General features: G+C 35.8%; 3 protein-coding genes across 7 annotated transcripts; all 3 read right to left on the reverse strand.

Annotated features, from left to right (window-relative positions):
* Positions 1-54: 54 nt before the first annotated feature.
* Positions 55-9,276, reverse strand: LOC111479872 (pumilio homolog 5). Of its 3 annotated transcripts, XM_023124732.1 has the most exons (11): positions 9,059-9,199; positions 8,713-8,783; positions 7,254-7,926; positions 5,408-6,849; positions 5,161-5,302; positions 4,932-5,039; positions 3,244-3,456; positions 2,973-3,083; positions 1,763-1,957; positions 799-970; positions 55-547 (listed from the first exon to the last, which is right to left on the reverse strand). In XM_023124732.1, the coding sequence occupies exons 3-11, from the start codon at positions 7,899-7,901 to the stop codon at positions 525-527; spliced, it is 3,054 nt and encodes a 1,017-aa protein (XP_022980500.1). In that variant the 5' UTR covers positions 7,902-7,926; positions 8,713-8,783; positions 9,059-9,199; the 3' UTR covers positions 55-524. The 3 variants fall into 3 exon arrangements, with proteins under 3 accessions (XP_022980500.1, XP_022980499.1, XP_022980501.1); XM_023124731.1 differs by lacking the exon at positions 8,713-8,783 and having other exon boundaries at positions 7,254-7,927; positions 9,068-9,276; XM_023124733.1 differs by lacking the exon at positions 8,713-8,783 and having other exon boundaries at positions 9,059-9,172.
* A 709-nt stretch (positions 9,277-9,985) lies between these two features.
* LOC111480010 (probable plastid-lipid-associated protein 10, chloroplastic) lies at positions 9,986-13,689 on the reverse strand. Of its 2 annotated transcripts, none has more exons than XM_023124960.1 (9): positions 13,508-13,689; positions 13,100-13,255; positions 12,912-13,008; positions 12,647-12,798; positions 11,560-11,655; positions 11,199-11,279; positions 10,499-10,585; positions 10,336-10,391; positions 9,986-10,252 (listed from the first exon to the last, which is right to left on the reverse strand). In XM_023124960.1, the coding sequence occupies exons 4-9, from the start codon at positions 12,758-12,760 to the stop codon at positions 10,132-10,134; spliced, it is 555 nt and encodes a 184-aa protein (XP_022980728.1). In that variant the 5' UTR covers positions 12,761-12,798; positions 12,912-13,008; positions 13,100-13,255; positions 13,508-13,689; the 3' UTR covers positions 9,986-10,131. The 2 variants fall into 2 exon arrangements, with proteins under 2 accessions (XP_022980728.1, XP_022980727.1); XM_023124959.1 differs by having other exon boundaries at positions 12,647-12,793; positions 12,911-13,008.
* Positions 13,690-14,623: 934 nt separating this feature from the next.
* LOC111480025 (protein FAM32A-like) lies at positions 14,624-17,646 on the reverse strand. Of its 2 annotated transcripts, none has more exons than XM_023124983.1 (3): positions 17,427-17,646; positions 16,860-17,010; positions 14,624-15,117 (listed from the first exon to the last, which is right to left on the reverse strand). In XM_023124983.1, the coding sequence occupies exons 2-3, from the start codon at positions 17,005-17,007 to the stop codon at positions 14,843-14,845; spliced, it is 423 nt and encodes a 140-aa protein (XP_022980751.1). In that variant the 5' UTR covers positions 17,008-17,010; positions 17,427-17,646; the 3' UTR covers positions 14,624-14,842. The 2 variants fall into 2 exon arrangements, with proteins under 2 accessions (XP_022980751.1, XP_022980752.1); XM_023124984.1 differs by having other exon boundaries at positions 17,414-17,622.
* Between the last annotated feature and the right edge of the window lie 461 nt (positions 17,647-18,107).

An 18,107-nucleotide genomic window follows, 5' to 3' on the forward strand; every position in this document is an offset into this window, starting at 1 on the left:
ATAATAGCTTTAAAACCTCATGCAATGAACTTAAATTACTGGAGGCAATGCATATAAACGATAGCATTTTTCATAGACTGTACTAACTAATATTGTTATATTATTCAAAGCAACACCATTTTGTTGTCTTCAAACGAAAACAAGAAACCAGAAGAAGAACTTGCGTATTAGAATTCATAGATTTAGGCATTGCAGAGCAGCAACAATTGGCAGTAGAACTAAGCCTGTCCTATCAACCTGCTGTTTAGATGAGGTGGTGAGAGTTAATCAAAGGAAACTCTGCACGCACCAGATAAGCAAGCAACTCTAACCTGGCCAGTCATTCATTCATTCCATTCCTACTGATCTTCATAGTTAACATCATCAACCATTTATATATACATTAATATACATACATACAGCTCATATACCATTAACTACGAATCAAGCAGTTGAGTTGACAACAGAACTACTTCAACCAAAGAATCGAACCCGCCTATCTTGTGTTTTGATTCATTTGCATCCACCCGCAACTTCCAAACTTCTCAAGCTGCTGAAGCTTGGCTTTCTGGACCCAACAGATCATATTTAGCGGTTGTAAAATAATATTAGATATAGATATGTAAAGCAACCAGCACAAGCTGATTGGAGACCCAGATGAACATTTAATTGGTAGAATACTAACCAATGTTGCATTTAACAGAATTCATAGAACTTGAGATATGCATTTTTCAATTTCACGTGTAGTTAGTGTGGTTGATGATCTATTCTGCTGATATTGAGTAGCAAGCAGATTGTTAGGCTAAGATATAAACGCACCTTCACTCAACAATTGTTCAAGTCGAACAACTATGTGTTTCCCATAAGTATATTTCTTCAAAGCTTGAAGATGACCTCTGATACGATTCAGCAGTATCTCTCGTTGTTCATCATTGCATATTTCAATTATCTTCTGAACAACATAATTTGCAAACTGGTCTTTCATCATTGCCTGAGACAGTGAACAAGGAAAAAAGATCAGTAACATCCGAGTATCAATTTGCATCACATTGAGAAACTTGAAGAATGAATGGATACTGTAGTATTTGAAGTTTACATTGAAATAAACAAACTACTATGGGAAAGATAAGCAGGTCAAAGATTACATTTAAATGCTTAAAAGAACACAAATAACAAAATGCTTTTACCCTTTTTGCATATCATATGGAAAAGAAACATACTCAAAAATGTTAAGAGTACCGCTATTAAATTCCTAAACAACTTGTAAATCTGGTCAGAATCATTTTCTAGAAAGATTATCACCAAAAATACCAAGTAATTAGTTGTACAAAGATTCACTAGGGTGGACAGACACTGTTGACAGAAGAAATAATTTTTATATTCAGATCAAAATTTCATGGCCATCAGAACACTAGAATCATAAATAAACATCCCCCAATTTGCCCAAGAATGAAAACTACAGTTCTTACATGCAAGACACCATTCAAGAACATGCAAGTAACCACAAAAATAAAGTTGAGAACCGAGCTAGGTTACTTGAGATATTTGATAGGAATAGGCAGTAAGAGTTGAGACTTAATGGGAAACAATAAGGACACTCACAGAAGAATTTGGGAGTCCGAAATTAAATGGCAGAGAAAAGTTTTAGCAGTGTAATGGATCAGGCATCTGAGCATATGAATGCATAATGCTTTATTGAGTGTTTCATATTGGTGGTAGAGGAACAGAACCAAATAACTATCATATTTTTTCTTAATATCTTGAACATGCTTAAATGGCATACCAACAAAGTATCATTTTCCTCAGATTGCCCCATAATTTCCTCAATTATCAACTCTCTTTCAGTCGTATCACCATGCTCCAAGCACTTTTCAACGACATTTGATGCATATTTATGCTGGCTCATCCGCACAAATTTTCCAGCCAACTTGCTGATAATTTGACTTCTTTCACGACGCATTCCCCTCTCAAGAACATGCTGCAGCAATAAAACATAAATTACACACACCTTGCATAAAATGGTTACTCCCGTGAAAAAAAATAATTAAAAAGACTAAAAAGACTAGAGAGCAATGTATGATTAAACCAACTTCCAATGGACAAACTTGCTTGAAAATCTTTTGCAGTTTTGCCTATAACAAACATGCTAATAATATTTCATCGGAAAGAAGTATGCAACTTATAAATTGGGATATTTTATAGACCTATAAATCTGATGAAGTAAATTATTCAAAACATGTCAATATTTAGTAACTGATACCTAAACAAAGTAGGAATATTAAAGCGGCATAATATGACCTTGGCTTCCTCAAAAGTTATCATCATCCGTACACTTAAGACTCGTGATGAGTAAAATAGGAACCACTTTAGAGATTTGATATCTTGGCAATTGATACCAATCTGGCAACATAACCTCGCAAGAATTTGATTTTGTTACAATGTTTTGCATCATATCTTAAATGACACACAGGAAACAAGTCATTATAGGACCTAAAAAGCTTTATCTACATCCCGGAATACTCCAATACAAAAATTTCCATGAGTATATTATGTGGAAAGACCAATCCGCTGTCACCTACATCTAGTAATGGTGGTGGTAGTGATAATAATAAAAGAATGATCTGATTTAGGTATCTCCATAACCAGCAAATTAAAGATAGCAAACCAAATAACCGAGATTCTAGAAAATAAATAATTTATCATTTTAGCAACAGAACTAAATTCATCATTGCCATCAAGGCGAGCTGCTTGAGTGGAAGGAGATAGAGAAAGACACACAGGGAGGACACACTGAGATATATGGATATTTAACCATCAGAATGTTATTAGATAGATCATTCGTAAAATATTTTATTCTTAATTTCCAGCCCTGAAAATCAAATTTTGTTTTTTATGAACATAACGCAAATGGAAATTAGGTCTTAACAAATTCACGGATGAGGATCGCATAGTAGAAAGGGAGAGAATAAAAAGAACCAAGTAAAAACTAAAACCTGAATGACATAGTTTCCATATTGATCTTGAGCAAGAACATAAACAGAGTCCAATATTTCGTCCACTATACACTGACTCTGGGCCTCATCTGAACAATGCTCCAAAATTCTCTGTAGCCGTATCGAAAATGAAAAACAAAACCAAAATCAAATCAAATCAATTTTTTTTATTTTTCCATTAAAAAGAAAAATAAAAATAAAAATAAAAAATAAAGAAGAGACATAACATTAAGTTCATCATATGACACAATCAGCTCATATTTTGTGTTACCTGGATAACACGGCAGCCATATGGATGAGTTGAAAGTGTAGCAACTTGACCTTCAAAAGAATAAATGATAAAACCAAGTTCTTCTGAAGGAACACATTCTATACACTTCTGTATAACGTGATTCCCATTTTGATCACGGACGCATCTCATAACATGACCATCAAGTTCACGCACTAGATGTGTTTTTTGATCCAGTTCAATAACTTCAAGTGCCTAAAGAAGCATCAAGCATGTGTGAAATACTAATGGAAATATTACCATAAACTCACCATACAACAGTAGATGATAGAATCGGAAAGAATTCCCGATGCGACAGCAGATGGTATGACTAGGCAGAACTCCCCAGAGACATATTGAGGAAAAAAAAAAAGCAATTTTATTTCCTCCTTTATTCAAAATAATCTCCGTACATAGTTTCTTTAAGTCATATTCGCTCAATATTTTCTACAAACTAGTTAGACTCTCATTAAAAATAGTTCATCAAAAACTATATAAGAGAACTCAAAAAGATTTGCCTAACAGAATATATTCCAGAAGTAGTTAGTACAAGTATTGAGTTTTGGTTACGAGAAAAAAAAAATATATCTCAAAAAGCCAATTTAGAAAATAAAAAATACAAAATGGCACAATGGGCAAGCAACCACAGACCAGCAAAAGGCAAACCTTCAAAAATGGAAGCCCTAAACTGAAGCCAAACAGGGAAGAACCAAGGGCTCAAATTCAAAATCAAAAGAATAAGGCCCAATGACTAGTTACAAAGTCATTAAAAATAGATGCCCACAACAAATTCGAGCTCTTAGGAGCTGATTCTCAAAATGTTCTTATGTTCTTATGTTCTTTGTTAGTCTCCACAACATCAAATACCCATTGCAAGGTATTAAACCTAAAAAGAAATCAAACCTCCACTCAAAACCTCTCCACACTCCTAAAGATTCTATTATTCCTCCCAATTCAGATGCTCCATAAAACAAAAAATAATAATTAAATAAATCATGCCTCTGGATAACACTACCCTTCTATCTACTGGGGGATGAAATAAAATCTCCTCCATCATCAGAAAACAATTTCTATTACAGGCAAGAAAAACCCCAAAAAGTCTGGAACAAGAAATTCCTAATCAAACGAGCAAATTGGCAACTCCAATGATATCGCCCAAATCCTCAAACTCTAGAGAAAAGAGTTTACAAATGATCATAAAAATTAAATGATGTCTTCTAAGTTCTAACACAACCTCCAATTTGCCATATATTCCATTCCCATATTGGTGACCATTGAAGCAAAATTGATTTTTTAATCTCCATTTCCAGGCATGTGAATACCCACTGTCTCTAATTTAGTTGGGCCCCTTAATAAACAGTCCTTAACAAAGTTATGTCAATTACCAATGGAAGCTAAATATATAATGCCAGAACACCACCTAATTCCATCCATTTGTTATTCTCTCACGGTAAAATTATCAAGCCATGAAGAAATTTTAGAAGTTAGAACCTAAAGCCTCAATACAAGCCCTCGTGCAACACCACCAACCCAAAATCTCAGGCAACGCTTAAAACTAAAAATCCCTCCGTCCAATCCCATTTGTGAGTTGACGCATTGATAGCCCAATGAGTCTTCTCAAATTGAAAATGCAAATATGATGAAGAAAAAAAAACTTATCACAATTTTCCATGTGGTTTGTGACCACCTACCTTCTGGATCACACGACAACCATACATCTGCAAGCTTAGAGGCAATATCTGTCCAGCAAGTTGATCGGCAAGCTCCTTCCTCTGCTCATGAGTTCCATGTTCAAAGAACTGTATAAGGTATGTGAAAATTAGTCGTTGCACATGTATCATTGAATGCAAAGTCTGGGATAGAATGAGGGATTCAAACACAGAAACACACTCAAGTGCAAATTATAGAATTAGAATATACCTTTTGGATAACATAATTTCCAAAAACATCAGTAATTAATTTAGAGGCATGTGGAAGAACTTCTTTGAAGACAGATGCCTTATCTTCAGGACTGCAGTGCTCGAGCTTCTGTTGAATAAAGCGACTCCCATGTTGATCAACACTGAAGTAAAATAGTTGTGGAAATCATGATCCATATGAAAGAGAGTAAATTATTATTCTTATTGCAGATTGCAAACTTATGGAGAAAGATGCTCAAGAACATTGCCTGAATTCAACAATACGCCCAGAGATATCAGAGAGTTCAAACTTCCGTGCATTGCTCGACTTCAGTTCATCGAGAAAAGAGTGCCTTTTGGAGTCATCAAAGCTGTTGGAGCCCCTCTGCCCCTGCCATCCAGAATATTCCCCTGCATTACGAACTAAACCTGAAGGAAACCACATTTCATTCCGCCGACCTAGATGATTCACCCCACCCACTGGAGATGAGGGTGAAGCAGGGCTTGCAAGAGATGGGGCTGGAAATTGCATGATTCCACTCATGTTAGAAGGATTTCCATAATTACCACCAGTAATCCCTTTTCTGGGACTCATGATGCTAAAACTTCCATTTGTTGGTGAATGGATTTTATTATCAGCCAAATAAGCAGCAACGTTTGAATCTTGTTGCGAAACAAAAGAACCAATCGGCATATGACTAAAACTTCTAGAATCCAATTGACCATGATGAGCTGAACCACTATAAGTATCTTCTATTGGACGTTGACCATATTGTATATGAATAGGATCCAAAAAAGGTGGGTAAACAAATCCAGGTTGGGCATAAAGCTTGCTCGTGTGTTGTAAGTCACCCACAGGTGGAATACTTTCCCTTGTTGAAACACCAGTAGTTCGACCACTGAAGTTCGAAACAGAAGACTCTGGCAATGGAATTGAACCATGTGTAGGATACCCAGCCATGAATGGAGGAAAAAGTGTGGAAGCTAGAGCATATCCTCCTGCGTTGAACTGAGGACTAAATAAACCCGATGGTTGATAATTATGATAAAATGAATTTCCTGGAGCAACATATGCTGCTGCTGTAGCATACAAGGGAGGAGCGAGTGCTGATGAATGAAATACTGTTCGCACATCAGCAGTTGAAAAATTATGCTGTCCATGTAAATGGTTTTCAAGCCCAACTTCTAGATGGTTAATTCCTTGAGAAACCATCTGGGACTGAATATCTGGAGCTGGACATGGAAACCCTTGTTGTTTGGACAGATAAATATGTGGATGATTTCTCCCGTAAGATTGATGATCCTGTCTATTCCTATTACTCTCAACATTGGATGCTTTCGCTCTAGACTCTAATTTGGGAATATCATGCCCAATTGTGCCAGATTTTTCTGAAACATTCTCCAGACTAGCATTTTTTCCTCTTGATCCCTCTTGTTGTGGGCTATGCATTCTGTAGGATTTCTCTGCATTTAGAGATTTCTTCAGAGGAGAATCATCGGCTATTAACCCCACTGGATCCGTAATCACATTGCTTGGCTCCAGGCAAACATCAGGAGAGCATGAATTTGACTCCAGTACTTTCGAAATGCTAATAGATGAAACATCAGAGGCAAGTATGTCCAATTCACTCTCAACTGCTTGTTCTGTTGTTGAAGTACTTCCTAAAAGTGATTGATTATACACAGGAGATGGGGTCCGAGGAAAGTCTTCCTGCACACCCGAAGTAAAAATGACAAGTTAAAGGAATACAAGGTTGGTGTGGAATCTAATATAATAAATATCCAAATGGAACTACCTGAACAGGTTGAAAGTTCAGAATTACACATAAGCGAGTTTTTTTTAATACACCAGGCAGGTGATATAAATGACATTAGTACATTAAGAAGAAGAAAACTTTTGAGTACCAGACGGTAAAACAGAATAAGGATAATTTAAGAAGATTTAGTTTGAAGCCAATTAAACAAAAGGAAGAAAGGAGATCTATTGCAGTCTTAAAAACAAGTTTTAGAGTTCAGAATGTCTTGCTGTAGTAGGATTAATGGTCAACCATGGATATCCAAGATTAGCATCCAATCCTACTACATCAGGTCTCAGCTAAAAATGGTGCACAGTACCTGTATCAAATCGACCAAGCTCTTGCGGTGACTTGTAACAAAAGATTTGTTCTGTGCAGGCAGAGCAGCACCATGCTTCTCTATAAAGTTTTCTGAAACTTGCTCGGGCTGTCTATCTTCTGAAGTCTCCTCCGGATGAGTAGAAAGGGAACCTTGGGAAACATGCAAAAATTCATTGGCAGTGTCATCTGCAGAGCTCAACCTACGATTTTTGCCTAATCCACCAATGTGCCGCACTAATCTACGATTCTCTCTTGATATAAGAGGAGGAGGAAGCCTTGGATTCAAGTTAACATTGGACCAGTAGTATTCAAAATAAGCTGGATGTGAGCGTAGCTGTTCTTCTGACACGGAATTTTCTAAAGCATCACATAAAGTAGACAAGCTTGTATCTAGACTAGTGTCCTGCTGAGTTAACAAGTTGCCGATGGCTGCAAAAGAACCCTCCATACTTGGTGGTGCACTACCACTTCGATTGGGAATTGAATCCGATAAATTTCTATGAAAATTATGCCTCTCTAAGATTGATCCCAACTCCTCTGACGCAATGTTTTTAAATGGAGATCCAAAGGCCGCTATATCTTTAGTAGATGGCCAGTTTCTATCACCCATCCTGTCCACTATTCTGGTAGAGCTCTCAGTTGCCATCCTACTATTAGAATGATATGAAATCCTTCAACCAAAAGACAGGCCTCTTTAGCATAACTTCTTCATCAGCAGTGTTCATATACGATAAATAAAACAGTTTATATCATCAGCTTACTAGTTCATGCTAGGAATTAACAAATCACTGGCACTTGAAATCTTAAGCTTCTAAATTTTCTAAGCAAATGCCTGGCGAAAAAATTTCCCCTGACGAGGGACAAAACTTTCTGTGAATAAAGATAAGTTACAGGAAAAAAGAGAGTACATTATCTCATTGACCTAAGCGCAACCACACTCACATCCACGAATATATTATGCACTAAAGCTCAAAAACCAATTCTGCAAAATATATATATATACATATGATTATATTCAAATTTTTACAGTTGCAGTTTGGACTAAGAAAAATCACAACATTAACGAGTACTTGGAACAAATAAATGAAGGGCTTTGTGATTCTTGTTTCCAGTCTCTTAGTATTGGTTACTAGTTTCATGTCTTTCATAAACTGTTCATAAATTTTCATGAAACCAAATATACAGTTTCTCATTTCTTGTTCCCCTTCTAGGAACAACAAACATAATTACATAATAAATAATAATCACAAACAAAATTTATTTAAAAAATCCATGTAAAATTTTGGCTTTTTTAAGTTAAAAAATTGAAAATTTTCTATTTTCATTTTTTTGCCATAAACAACATCATCGAACATAACTCTTTTCCTATCCTTCAAAAGAGGAAATAAGAAACAATAAATGAGCAGAGGCCAGACCTTAAAAAAAGATCGTGGCTAAGTGGATAGCACACAGTTTACCTTAATTGAACTGGTAAGAGTCAACGCGGAAGCAAAGTGCAGCTAAATAAAGAGAGTAAATAATCGAACACCTACACAATAACCAAAACTCTCGAATTCAAGAAATTCCTCAGAAATTGAACCAAAAAGAATCGGACAAAAAAAAAAAAAAAAAAAAAAAAAAAAAAAAAAAAAAAAAAAAAAAAAAAAAAAAAAAAAAAAAAGGAGGTCAAAACGAAAGAGACAAGGATTGCAGAAGAAACTTCCAAGACGTCGAGCAATGAAAAAGTCGATGAAGCATCAAGGAATGGAGAGAGAAAGGAAATTGGAGTTCTTGAGAGTAAAAGCGGAAGCAGAGGAACGTTACCAGGAATAGAGCGGAGGATTAGAGGAAGCAAGGCGAGGAGTTCCAAGTGAATCGGAAGCTGAGCAGAAGCAGGAGATGAAGGAGAAGAGTGGGAGAGAAGGGAAGATTTGAGGAGTTTCGCAGCACAAAATGAGTATCTGCTTCCGAAACCCATAACACAGAGCAGGCAGGGAGGCGCAGCGCAAGGGTTAGGAGAGAGAGAGAGAGAGAGAGATGGTAAATAAAATAAAGTTAATTAGTTAATTAATTTTGTTAACTAGGTTGGGGTGAATTTAATTAAGAATTAAAAAAAGGAAATTAACCCGGGGGACTTAATCATGGTTAAAAGTTATGGAATGATTAAAATAAGAAACAAACTTGAGAAAGCAGCAAGACAAAAGTGGCATCCTACGTAACTTGGGTGGATGTCCCACGACACGTCGGCAACACGTGTCATCCACGACGAGCTCGCGTTTGGAGCTCTGTAATTGGTCAACCAATCAAAATACAATAATAATATTCCATATTCCACATTTCAATTTCTTTTTTTTATTAAATTTATTAAATAACCCTAACACTTTTATTGCTCCATTTTAATTATTATCTAATTTTCAGTTCTTCAAATTTTTATTGGTCCATTTTAATTTAATCGTGAATTTTTATCAAACCAATGGTAATCTTTTTCTTTTTTTTTTATGAAAAAATCAACAATATGATATATTTTATCTTTTATTTTCAAGATTTAATTAGCATAATATTTTATGCTATTTTTATTTTTTTAGGATTTAATTTATAGTTTGTTTGTATTTTATTTATTATAGTTATACAGATGTTGTAAGCATTAATGAAAATTGGACATTTGTTCCGATACCACTGGGACATTTGTTTCAATTTCAATCCTACCTATATTTTTTGGACTTTCAATTATACTGTTTCTGATTCTTAACATGGTATCAAAGCATCATTCTTAACTGAACTAGAACAAAAAATTAACAGTAGAGTACAAGATCAAAGAACAATGATCCTTAATCCATATCCATAACAATAATTGGCTAACTAATGGAATTTTTTAGAGTGTTTCTTTGATGGCTGGTTTAGCACTGGAGAGGTTGAGCTCTGGTAAACACAAAAACTCCGCCGCCACCAACCGCACGACCCAACAGCATATTCCCATCCAAATATGAGAGGTAATACAGTCCTCCCACTGTTCGTCTCCTGCAACCCCCCAACCCAACCATTCTTAGGATCATTATCTAATAACAACAATTCTTGCCATTCCATGACACGCATAGATTTACCTCTCTGAATTCCTCACAGGAACCCGAGCTTGAAAGCCTCGAAGAAATTGCAGGATCTGAGCGTTTATTTAACCATTTGAATCGTCATTCCGTGTTCAGCCAAACATGTATGTATGTATATATCAAGCTTCAACCAACAATGTTTTAGTTGAATGTTGTTTACCTGAAGACTTATGAATGACCGTGGTAGTATTGCTGGAGCAATTAAAGCCTGCAGCTCTTCGCTAATCTTTATATTTTGGACACTGATCTGCCAGAAACAGCTTGCAACATAACATCCACATATCTCACTACTACAAAATACTAAATACTTAACTGTTTCCAAAGCATTTACAGATACAGATAAATCAACCTCTCCAAGACGATATTAAATTTCTCAGGTATCTCAAAGAATTTAAAGATGCAGATAAATCGCTCTACGAGGTGGTCGGAATTTCCTTGCCCAGGATCTTAGAGTTTGAAGACCCAAAAAAAGTATCAAACTACCTTCCCTTCGATGTTTCTCAAGATAACCAGTTGAAAAGTTTAGGGCTTAATTTTTCTTGCTATTCATGTCATTTCAAGTAATCTTATTACTGCTGTAAAAAAGAACAATTCTTGGTCAAGGCACCTGATTAAGGGCAATTTAGCACATCATTTGGATCTAAAAGGCAGAGAACTGGAAACGTGGGCAAATGAAACTACTTGGAACTCCAGAAAACCATCAAAGAAATTATCTAACTAATTGAGGAAAGAAAGCAAGCACAAATAAATGTACAAAGAAATACATGTTTCTTTGCAGTCCAGTAATTCTCGCATATCTATATTCACAGGGAGATGCAAACCAAAAGGAAAGCAAAGCAACACCAGATGCAGAAACTGACCTCCTCAAATTCGAGGTAGATATTACGCAAAGAAACAACCGAAAATTTGGCAGAAACAAGCAGAGTTGCTCCTTCCTGTTCCTGAAAGGCCAAAAATAAAGCATTGCTCTATAAAATATCAAGGTATCCACCAAAAACCAACTAGATTCTCACCATTTTCCTCATTGGGGTGAGGAGTTAAATTAGAGCCAGGAACCAAAAAGCTCAAAGAGAATAGGAGGAAGTTCAAGACAGCATATTATTAGATTTGTTTGATAACAGTGGCTTGAAATGAGAGCAAATGGAAATGAGCGGACACCAAAGACCATCAGTCTAGCTTATAACTACAATTCATGATTGCCATACTTTGTTTATGGTATACCTCTAAGAGTGATGGGATACTCCAGCGAACCACATTTCGAACAATTCCTTCATTCGAACTGTCACGACATTCAAATTTCTGGAAGATTTGCCCAATCTGCCGGTGCAGCCATGAGTCACGTATAGCCATATGACAAAAATAGAAACATAGTAAAAATTTAAGTATGAAAATAGTTATTTTTCTTCTACCAATAGGAAAACGAAAACCATAACAAAACGATACCAACATTGACACCTTGGAAGCACAAAATTTCAGGCAAAAGAAAGTAAACAAGATTGCACTAAACACAAATCCCTAGATCAACAAGATATAGTGGCTCACCAAGCTGGATGTCGGTAAACCTCTCCTCAGAGAGGACTTAAATGATTATGGCAGGGAAAGTGGATTTAGGGTCTCTTTGGAAGTTTAAAATGGTTAAAATCACTTTTGTTAGGTCATGTTTCATGTAATTAAAATAGGTATTGAATGATTGAAAGTATGTTTCGATATGATTTTGAACATAATAAAAGGGGTTTTGACAATTTCAAAATCACTTCCAAACATGCACTTGAATTTGCATAGAAAAACCAAGATCATATCCTATGAAGCTGAATTTTCATACAGACCATTTGGAATTAATTTTTTGTTGCATTTGGAGTCTAATTTGCTAGACACAAACATTATAGGGAGATGATCGAGGAATTCCTCGATCACCCTCCTTTTTGTAATAAAGGGAGGATTCTTTGACGAGCTATGTTTGAGCTATTTTATGGAGTCATTGGGAGGAAAGAAACAATAAAACCTTCAGAGGTTTGGAGAGAGATCTTTGTGATGTTTGGACCCTCACTAAGTTTTATGTTTCTCTTTCGGCATCGGTGACGAAATCTTTCTGTAATATAAGTTAGATCTCATTGTGATTGACTAAAATATCTTCATTGAGAATGTCCACCTTTTTCGTGGACTTGTTTTTTTAGATGCCCTTGCATTATATTCTTTCATTCTTCCTCATTGAAACTTTGATTCTTTATCCAAAAACAAAAAATATGGCCTACTTTTTTAAAAAAAAGATGCATTTTTTCAGGCAGTGTGAAGTACGAGATGTTAGAACCTGAAAGAAAGGAAGCCTGGCTGCAGCTTCCAGGAGAATAAGAACATCAGGAGCAGAAGTATACTGTAGCCGCCATGTGCCATCCAACTTCATCAAGTCAATAGGGAGACCCATGTTATACGTCTCTACATTGACCTACAACCATTACTTGGAACCAACATGGAATCAGGCTGAAGGATTATGATTTATGTATAGAATAGAAAGAGAGACAGAAAAAAAAAAAAAAAAAAAAAAAAAAAAAAAAAAAAAAAAAAAAAAAANNNNGCACAACGTTGATCAGATGATGCGACGAGGCCACGTTGAGTTTCTTGAACGGCAACCAGAAGATCGTTCTTTTTGGTTTCCAACCCGTAATTATATGTCTGGTAAGATGCCAAGAGCATGAACAAGATGGAGAGAAGAGCAGAAAATTAAAAGGAAATGGGAACATAAGGAGAAGAAGACGAACGAAACCTGAGATGTTTGGCTAACAACGGTTGCCAAACATTGAAACATTCTTCTACAAGGCTCTTCCCTACGCACCGTGCAAAATCGGTTGTGTCCACTGAAAGCTCTCTTTTGGATCGAAGGATACACAGGGGAGACGAACGGCAAGTCCATCTCTGACGACTGGGCAAATCATAAGTCTTCCAAATTTCAAATGGCAGTGATCATAAAAGAATTTTAAAGAAACAAAGTGCGGCGTTGTACTCATGAAACAATTTATGAACAATCATGATTCGGGGGATTATTCGATAGTGCAAGAATTGAAAGTCGAAGTGAAAAAATCCAAAATAAGCCACATTAACTCCTCTACTCGGGAATCTGATCCAAAATCAGATGTTGATGAATCAAATTCTAGAAAAGAAGAAACGAAGTTACCGAGATTACTGCTCAACCGGATTCGTTGGACGGGTTTGGAAGACGATGGTATCCAAGGGTTAATTCTGAATCCCGTCACCGCATTGGTGCATAACCTTCTACAGACTTCCGATTGGAGTCCGGGTTGGCTTAGCCCAATCTATACTTGGTGGTGGATTATGATTTATGATTTCTTGGTCCAAAAAACAGTGACTGAATTTTAAACAATTGCTTTATAAATATGCAATTTATGACGCATTCAAAATTCTCCATTTACACATTTAACTTCTTCTTTTTCTCACCCATCCATATTGGTGGATATGTAAAAACTATTATGTCTTTTCCGTCACTTTGGCATGTATAAAAAAAATATTGTGCCATTTCAGTTCTAAGAGCATTTTCTAATCTGTTATTTTTTATATATCGAAGTGGACGATTCCATCGTTTATAGTCGAAAAGAATAGTCACAAGAGGTTTTTCAAACCAGAACATATCTTTTTCGTCTGTATCTAAATCTAACAGCATTTTGTAATTTTCTTTATTTCCATCCGGAGGGTAAGAAGTTTCATAAACAGGTCTTTTTATCTTTTGATAGCGTGTCCTTTTAAAGTGAAATTCATCCTTTGTTTTTTCCTTTCCATTCACTCGGATCTCTTCCGTTTCATCGATTTTGTCCGGATCCTCCTTTTCTTCCGAAAAAAGGGAAGGAGAAGTATCTTCTTCGGTGGATCCCTCTTGTTCCTGTTTAGTCCCCTCCGTTTCTTTCAGTTTCTTANCTTTTCTTCCGAAAAAAGGGAAGGAGAAGTATCTTCTTCGGTGGATCCCTCTTGTTCCTGTTTAGTCCCCTCCGTTTCTTTCAATTTCTTAGTAAGAATGGGTGACGGTATTCTGCCTAAATAGTAGACACAGATAATAAATAAGAGAATACTAAAGATTCGAGCCATAGAATTTCTAAATTCTGACACAAGGTACTTATTAGATCTAATAGAATTATTTTGTGTCTAATATAGTAACTTCAATTGCTTCGACATATTCAATTATTTGAACCGCTAGACTCAATCGAAACTAATAAATGAAAGTAATGAATGGTGGGAGGGTTTTACATGTTTTCATTCGAAATAGGAAGACCACAAAACCTGAGAGGGAAGCAGTAAAGATGCAGATTTCAAACTGAAGTCTCAATATCCATATTCATACGAACAAGTAGACAGCATCCACAAATAAAAAGGGTTTGGTTTTGGGTTTGTTCCTTCGTTAACAATAACACAATTCGGTTCAACATCGCCATTTAGCCTGGCATATCAGCAAGCAAGCAATCCAGAGTGACCACGAAATCCAAAATAAAGAAGGGATGGATCAGCCGGGACCAACTTTGGGAATGTCATAATGCTCACTCATGTTCGCCAGATATTGATTGAAGTCCTGGATCCGGTCACGATGTGATTTATTTGCTTTCTTCGCCAGTCTATGAACATCAATTCTCTCCTTCTGTTCGATGTAACGTTTTTCCGCTGGTGTTAGATGGTCATCGTAATGAGGAACCTTTCCATCCTCCGTTGACTTGTTCGCCTCATCTATTTCATCCTCCTCGTTCGCATCATCGGGCATTTCACCACTTGCAGCACTCCCACCTACATTTGCCACCCAAAGAGAGCAGATTCACAAACATAATGGTGAGAACAATAAATTTGGAAAAGAAGAAAAAAAACTCATCAATGACGATGAGGATTGAGGATCCACTTGAGGCTTGAGATGTCTTTCTTCTTAAGCAAGGCTATTCAATAGTTGGAATAGTATGCCCATCACTTATATTATCTATATTCATATTAAGATAGTTCTTCAATCAAAAGCAAATTCTAAAACTCTAGTCTTGGCATGATTCTTGGGAAAGGAAAAGTTCCAAAGGACTATAATAAATATGAAACAAATCTATGGTGTAACATTAACATCTACTGACCAAGTTTGGTTAAGCTTTCCTGGCCATTGTCGGGCATTTCAAAAGCTGACAGCAATCCAAGTTCAATATTGACTGTGATGACAACGGAATTTTATAGCTCATGGGTACATATCAAAGATGCTGTCCAAAGTAAAGCTATAAGGCTGCTATTATTTTAAATGAACTGAGAACCGAAACTGGAGCTCTCGGTTGTCTATCATGCTTAAAAGGGAGCCAGAGCATAGACAAAACAGACACGAGAACCAGTTAGGTAGTGTATTTTGGCCATGCAAGTGTTTTGTGGTCCACCTTAGGTGTGAGGATTTTTTCGATGTGGCGCACCGCTTTTTCACTATTTTATGGGTCAAGAAGGACATGTCCGTTTGTTGGGGCTTTGGCCACTCTCCAGGACATTTGGTTAGAGCAGTAGGAAGATTTTTTTTTTTTTTGGGTAACTTTCTAGGAAGTAAACCTGATCTTGATTCGTGCCTCACTCAGGCTTCTATCTTATTAGTTTGCCTTTCTTGTCCTTCACTACCCTCAACAGAAGTTATATTTCATTACTGTGTAGAAAACTAATCCAGCGTGCTTCAAAACGAACAGGTCAAAAAAAAAACCCCACAACAAAAAGATTTAGACACGTTCTTATCATCATCCGACATGGTTGCACAACATGAAGCTAGGAATCTATTGAATCTTACCACCATGAAAAGGTATATGAGCATGAAAATGTCTACCCTACGTAGATATTCATAAAGATAACTATCTCAACCAACTCACTACTTAAAGAAACGTTAACGTGTTCCCTTCCTTCCTCATTTCAGCAATCAATGGTTCTTTAACCCAAAAAAAAAAAAAAAAAAAAAAAAAAATCAATCAACCGTTTAAAATGAAGATCTCCCAAAGAAGTTAAGGTTACGGCATGCAGTCAACCAATATCAATTCAACCAACAGAACAGGGATCTAAACCATGGTGGACCCACAATAGGGACTGAACTAAAATAGTTAATTCACTTGCTTGTTTATGCACGGATGCTTAACAACTCTCTGGCTTATAACACTATAAATCTAAATTCAAAAGTTTTGTATCCATATCGAAAGTAAAGTTTGTCTGTATGATGGGGGAAATATACAACTCTCTACTTTGAAGAGCCAGCCAGATTAGTTTTTCATAACTTAGTGGGCGTTTTGTTATTCTCCAAGTCTAAGATTGTAAGAGTTTTCTTCCCAACTCTTTATACAGAGCTAGGGCATAATCGTTTTCCATATAAGGGTCTCCCTGCAAAATTCTTGTTTCGTTATTTTTCTTTCATGTTGAATGTGGAAATCTACCGGTTCTAATTTCACACTCTGCCATGAGAATAATATGGATAATTCGCAAACATGCATTCACTCATATCCAAGCCAAACAATTCCAGTAATAATCGAACAACAAACCTGCCGGATGCTCGTTTTCCAGTTCTCGAGATGCTTGATCTTGATGCTTTTTGAGTTTCTTTTTCTTCTTCACCCCACCTACTTTCACATCAAGAGCTTTCCCTTTAAGCTTCAACTTCCCACCCACAACATTATCGTAGGAAGACATTTCCTATTAAAAGGAGAAGAGATTTCTTTAAGAGGATAAAAAAATTTCAACAAGCTACAGATTAGGTGTTTTTGCCCTAATTGGAGCTGATACGAGGGAAAATACAACTACAGTCCAAGATAGCGTTTATTTCAATTAACCACGAACAACCACATAAACATAAACATGGAAATCAAAAATCAGGTCATCATTTTTCCAGTCATCTTGGATTGTCAGTTAACCTTAGGCTGTCCTTGGAACTTCGTGTTCTTCGAAAGCCAACAAGAGAAGGAGATAGAACAGTAGACTTCGGAGGAGAGAAAATTCAACAAGGATATGCAAATGGTTCGAATCACATCCCATAAAAACATACATAAACTGAAGGCAAAAGAAAAGGAAGAAACTGAAAGCAAGGGATCGAACGAACTTCAGAATCAAACCTGGAAGACCTAAGAAAATCTCTCCACTTCTGAGGTCGAGATTCAACAATTGCAACCACGCAGATATCAATTCGCTTCAATTACTTTCATATCATGAATAAAAGATGCTCTTGTTCTCCCTCGTTGCTACGGACGGAAGGTGGGTACACAAATTTGGTTCCAAACCAATCCGACCTATTACTCGCAGCACAAATAAGAGTGTAAATCAAAATTTCAAACCAAATTATTCAATGGATTTTTTTTTTTTTTTTTTTATGTTTTCTTTTTTCTTCAAGTTGAAAATCGTCTTTTAGTATCTGATATTTTAAAATACTAATTACTTAAATTGTAATATGAGTTAGTCTAAATTACATTCTTTTTAGTTATATATATATTTTTTGAACTATTATTTGTTAAATAAAATTTTAAAAAGATATATTTCCATTTTTATAAGTAATTTCAATTTAGATTGTAAATGACATGTGGAGGAAGTGAAATAGAGAGATTAATATTGTAATTTATCTCAATTTAAATAATATTATTAAAAAATAAAATTATAGGATAAAAATAATATATATATATATAATATATCTTTGTTAAAAGTATTTATATATTAGGCTAAATTAATAAAAATATCAATGTTGTCTAAAAAAAATACATTTAATAACCCTAATCTATAAATAAATTTATTATCAAATATAT

This window comes from Cucurbita maxima, unplaced genomic scaffold (genome assembly GCF_002738345.1).
Source record: "Cucurbita maxima cultivar Rimu unplaced genomic scaffold, Cmax_1.0 Cma_Scf00005, whole genome shotgun sequence".
NCBI classification, from domain to species: domain Eukaryota; kingdom Viridiplantae; phylum Streptophyta; class Magnoliopsida; order Cucurbitales; family Cucurbitaceae; genus Cucurbita; species Cucurbita maxima.

Bases quoted from the DNA above. Each gene is read 5' to 3' on its own strand.
- LOC111480010 (XM_023124960.1), bottom strand. From the start codon at position 12,760: ATGGGTCTCCCTATTGACTTGATGAAGTTGGATGGCACATGGCGGCTA. The intron at 11,656-12,646 runs GTTCTAACATCT...CTGCACCGGCAG, and splicing joins CCAGGCTTCCTTTCTTTCAG to ATTGGGCAAATCTTCCAGAA. The intron at 10,392-10,498 runs GTAAACAACATT...ATAAACGCTCAG, and splicing joins GGTCATTCATAAGTCTTCAG to ATCCTGCAATTTCTTCGAGG.
- LOC111479872 (XM_023124731.1), bottom strand. From the start codon at position 9,212: ATGGGTTTCGGAAGCAGATACTCATTTTGTGCTGCGAAACTCCTCAAA. The intron at 5,303-5,407 runs GCAATGTTCTTG...ATTTTACTTCAG, and splicing joins GGGCGTATTGTTGAATTCAG to TGTTGATCAACATGGGAGTC. The intron at 5,040-5,160 runs GTATATTCTAAT...TACCTTATACAG, and splicing joins GAAATTATGTTATCCAAAAG to TTCTTTGAACATGGAACTCA.
- LOC111480025 (XM_023124983.1), bottom strand. From the start codon at position 17,007: ATGTCTTCCTACGATAATGTTGTGGGTGGGAAGTTGAAGCTTAAAGGG. The intron at 15,118-16,859 runs GTTTGTTGTTCG...TGGCAAATGTAG, and splicing joins GGAAAACGAGCATCCGGCAG to GTGGGAGTGCTGCAAGTGGT.